The 4,341-nt window shown below is 59.1% G+C and overlaps 2 protein-coding genes and 1 long non-coding RNA gene across 19 annotated transcripts in view; 2 read left to right on the top strand and 1 right to left on the bottom strand.

The window, feature by feature from the left end:
• Window positions 1–1,148, top strand: part of LOC121660759 — a 1,486-nt gene extending 338 nt beyond the window's left edge. For 6 of the 17 annotated variants that reach the window (XR_006014763.1, XR_006014765.1, XR_006014769.1 and 3 more), the window contains 3 exons: window positions 19–316; window positions 389–449; window positions 511–1,148. This is a non-coding gene — a long non-coding RNA (uncharacterized LOC121660759). Of the gene's footprint in view, window positions 1–7; window positions 317–377 lie in introns of all 17 variants that reach the window. The other 11 variants (XR_006014758.1, XR_006014762.1, XR_006014767.1 and 8 more) reach the window with 6 other exon arrangements.
• Window positions 1,149–2,476: 1,328 nt separating this feature from the next.
• Window positions 2,477–4,335, top strand: KCNK3 (potassium two pore domain channel subfamily K member 3). Its single transcript, XM_042020216.1, has one exon. It carries the CDS (start codon window positions 2,573–2,575, stop codon window positions 3,572–3,574), a length of 1,002 nt encoding a protein of 333 aa, XP_041876150.1. The 5' UTR covers window positions 2,477–2,572; the 3' UTR covers window positions 3,575–4,335.
• LOC121660762 overlaps window positions 4,027–4,341 on the bottom strand; it is a 4,423-nt gene continuing 4,108 nt past the window's right edge. Inside the window, exon 4 of the mRNA XM_042020217.1 lies at window positions 4,027–4,030. Within this exon, the coding sequence (XP_041876151.1) occupies window positions 4,027–4,030 (4 nt within the window). The remainder of the gene's footprint in view (window positions 4,031–4,341) is intronic.

Below are 4,341 nucleotides of genomic sequence, written 5' to 3' on the forward strand. Positions count from 1 at the left end.
CTCGCAGGTGATGCTCAGGTGATGCTCTCAGGGGATGCTCTCAGGTGGTTCTCAGGTGATGCTCCAATGATGCTCTCAGGTGATGCTCGAAGGTGATGCTCTCAAGTGTTTCTCAGGTGATGCTCGCAGGTGATGCTCTCAGGTGTTTCTCAGGTGTTTCTCAGGTGATGCTCAGGTGATGCTCTCAGCTGATGCTCTCAGCTGATGCTCTCAGGTGTTTCTCAGGTGATGCTCAGGTGATGCTCTCCAGTGATGCTCTCTCTCAGGTGATGTTTTCTGGTGGTGGTCTCAGGGAATGCTCTCAGGTGATGCTCAGGTGACGCTCAGGTGATGATTTTAGGTGCTGCTCTTCAGGGGTGTCCGGATGACGCTCTCAGGTGACGCTCAGGTGATGATTTTAGGTGCTGCTCTTCAGGGGTGTCCGGATGACGCTCTCAGGTGATGCTCAGGTGATGATTTTAGGTGCTGCTCTTCAGCGGTGTCCGGATGACGCTCTCAGGTGATGCTCAGGTGATGCTCTCCACTGATGTTCTTGGTGATGCTCTCAGGTGATGTCCCAGGTGATGTTTTTTGGTGATGCTCAGGTGTTGCTCCCCAGAGATGCTCTCAGGTGCCTCTCTCAGGTGTTGCTCTCTCTCCATCGATTCCCTCCCATCAATCCCCTCCCATCATTTCCTTCCCATCGATTCCCTCCCACTGATTCCCTCTCCATTGATTCCCTCTCTGTTGATTCCCTCTCCATCAATTCCCTCTCCATCGATTCCCTCTCCGTTGATTCCCTCTCTGCCGATTCCATCCCTCCCTGTCTCCCACAGAGACGATCCCATGGCAGCCCCTCCCTGGAGGAGATCCCGCGATCCCGGTTTTCCCCTCGCTCCAGCTCAATCCTTGTCCCCCCCAGGGTGGCAGCGAGGGGGACACAGGGTCGGGATTAGGGACAGGGGCCGGATGAGCTGCTCTCGGCATTCCCAAGGGTTTGGGGGACTGGTCTGGGATAGGCCTTGGAAAAGGGGCCCAGGGCCTGTCCCAGGAATGCTCCGAGTCCCAGGGAAGGGTTTGGAGTCTCCCGGGCAGCCTCTGCTCCTGTCTGCTCCCAGGTTTCCTGGGAAAGGGAAAGGAAAAGGGAGAGGGAAAAGAGGGAAGTGGAAAGGAAAGAGAAAAGGGGGAAGGGAAAAAGAGAAAGGGAAAAGAGGGAAAGGAGGAAAATGAAAAACAGAAAAAGGGAAAGTAAGAAAGAAAAGGAAAAGGGAATTGGAAAAGGGGAAAGGACACGGAAAAGGATGGAAAGGAAAAAGAAAGAAAGAAGAAAAGGAAGAAAAGGAAAAAGAGAAAGAAAAAAGATAAGGAAAGGGGAAGACAAAGGGAAAGGAGGAAAAGGAGAAGGAACAGAAAAGGAAAAGGAGAAAAAGGAGGAAAAGCAGGAATAGAGAAAAATGAGAAAGAAGAAAGAGAAAGGGAAAGGAAGAAAGAGAAGGAAAGGGAAAGGGATTGGAAAGGGATTGGAAAGGGATGGAAAAGGAAAAGGAAGACAGGGACAGGAAAAGGGACAGGAAAAGAGGAACAGCGGGTTCCTGCCACCCCCATCCCAAGGCCTGAGCTGGCCCTGGCCAGGCCATCCCGGGATCCATCCGGGAGCGCCGATCCGCCGGCACGGAGCGGGATAAATCCCATCTGCGGCGTCGAGGGATTACGGGAGCGCAGCGGCTGCCGGGGCTGGATGCGGATGCAGCCCCTGGATGGCGGGAACTGGGGCACCGGGACGGGGGCAGGGCGGGGCTGACAGAGCGCAAACGGAGCCCTTGGGCCCTGAGACCACCAGAATTCCCGATCTCCCCATCTCCGCGGCTCCGGGATGGGAATTCTGGGGAGTGGGATCTCCAGTGGCCAAAGCCAGGGGTCCATCCAAACATCGTCACTGGCACAGGATTCCCAGGGAAGCTGTGGCTGTCCCCTGGATCCCTGGGAGTGTCCAAGGAAAAGCTGGATGGGGCTTGGAGCAGCCTGGGAGAGTGGAAGGTGTCGGGGTTGGAAGGAGGTGGGATTTGAGGTCCCTCCCTCCCCCCCAAACCATTCCAGGATTCCATGCTAAAGGAGACTCAGAATCCTTCCAGAGGGATCTTTGTGGAAGTCGGGGATGGGAAAAGGGAGGAAAAGGGAAGGGAGACCCTTCCTGGAGTCCTGAGATTCCAAGTGAAGCCCCTCGTTCCTGAAACTCTTTCTTGGAGAGGAGTCAGGATGGGGATGGATCCAATGCCAGGCTGGGAGAGCTGGGAATGTTCACCTGGAGAAGGGAAGGATCCAGGGAATCCTTGGAGCCGCTTCCTGAGCCTAAAGGGGCTCCAGGAGAGCTGGGATTTGGGAAAGGGTTGGAGGGGCAGGAGGCAGGGAATGGCTTTCCAGTGGGAAAGGGGAGCTTGGGGTGGGATCTTGGGAAGGAATTCCCCGCTGGGAAGTTGGGGAGGGGCTGGGCTGGAATTCCCAGAGCAGCTGTGGCTGCCCCTGGATCCCTGGGAGTGCCCAAGGCCAGGCTGGAGCACCCTGAGATCGTGGCACGTGTCAGCATTGGATCGGGATGAGCTTTAATCTCCTCTCCCACCCAAACCATCCCGGGATTCCGCCACTCCCGCGCTTCCGAGCGCCCTTCCCCCCCCACTCCCGATTCCCGCCGGGAGCACGGATCCGATCCCTCTCTCCCTTCTCCCCAGGCTACGGGCACGCGGCGCCCAGCACGGACGGCGGGAAGGTTTTCTGCATGCTCTACGCGCTGCTGGGCATCCCCCTGACGCTGGTGATGTTCCAGAGCCTGGGCGAGCGCATCAACACCTGGGTGCGCTCGCTGCTGCGGCGCCTCAAGAAGCGCCTGGGCATGCGGCGGCCGGAGGTGTCCATGGCCAACATGGTGACCATCGGCTTCTTCTCCTGCGTCAGCACGCTCTGCATCGGCGCCGCCGCCTTCTCGCACTACGAGAACTGGAGCTTCTTCCAGGCCTACTACTACTGCTTCATCACGCTGACCACCATCGGCTTCGGCGACTACGTGGCGCTGCAGAAGGACCAGGCGCTGCAGACGCAGCCGCAGTACGTGGCCTTCAGCTTCGTCTACATCCTGGCGGGGCTCACGGTCATCGGCGCCTTCCTCAACCTGGTGGTGCTGCGCTTCATGACCATGAACGCCGAGGACGAGCGCCGGGACGCCGAGCAGCGGGCGCTGCTCAGCCGGGCCGCCCGGCCCGGTGCCGTCCCCGCCGTCCCCGAGGCCGCCGCGGTGGCCCCGGCCGAGAGCGGCTTCCGGAACGTCTACGCCGAGGTGCTGCACTTCCAGTCCATGTGCTCGTGCTTGTGGTACAAGAGCCGCGAGAAGCTGCAGTATTCCATCCCCATGATCATTCCCAGGGATTTGTCCAGCTCGGACACGGGCGTGGAGCGCAGCCACTCCTCGCCCGCCCGCTGTCCCGAGACTCCGGAGCACCGGTGCTTCTGCCATTCCCGGCGTTCCGCCATCAGCTCCGTGTCCACCGGGCTCCAGAGCCTGGCGGCCTTCCCGGGATTCGCCAAGCGCCGCAGCTCCGTGTAGCCCCTTCGCCCCCTGGCCCGGATCCCGAGGAAGCTGCTCCGGACTCCGGAATGACGCCGGAGCGGGCCCAGATCCCAGATCCCGGTTCGCTCCAGATTGGGATTTTAATTTAAACCTCTCGGATTTTTATTTCACAAAAAAACCACTCCTTGAAAATGTGAAAGTTGGGAGAGCGGGGGAGCCTCGGAATCCAGCGGGATTGGGGGGGCACCTCCCAGTCCTGCCCTCTCCACGCTCTGGATCCTCGGGAATTCCCTGGGAAGTGCAGACGGACCCCACGGCCATGGAAATCAGGCTAAGAGGGGCTTAGCCGGAGCTTTTCCACATCAGCCGGCCGGAAAAGCAGCTGGGAGTCACGTAGGCTGCTCCAAACCCTGCTCTTCCCGGGATTTGGGGTCGTCTTAACCCTTTGTGGGAGGGCAGTGCTGGGAGTCCATGGGATTTAGCAGGAATCACCTGTGGGATTTAGCAGGAATCACCCATGGGAGTTAGCGGGAATCACCCGCGGGATTCAGCGGGAATCGCCCGTGGGATTCAGCGGGAATCACCCGTGGGATTCAGCGGGAATCACCCATGGGATTTAGCGGGAATCACCCGCGGGATCCAGCGGGAATCACCCGCGGGATTCAGCGGGAATCACCCATGGGATTCAGCGGGAATCACCCGCGGGATTCAGCGGGAATCACCCATGGGATTCAGCGGGAATCACCCGCGGGATTTAGCGGGAATCGCCCGCGGGATTCAGCGGGAATCACCCGCGGGATTCA

Source organism: Corvus kubaryi, unplaced genomic scaffold (assembly GCF_017639235.1).
Source record: "Corvus kubaryi isolate FWS band 111438036 unplaced genomic scaffold, C.kubaryi_AGA036_p1.0 36899, whole genome shotgun sequence".
NCBI lineage: Eukaryota > Metazoa > Chordata > Aves > Passeriformes > Corvidae > Corvus > Corvus kubaryi.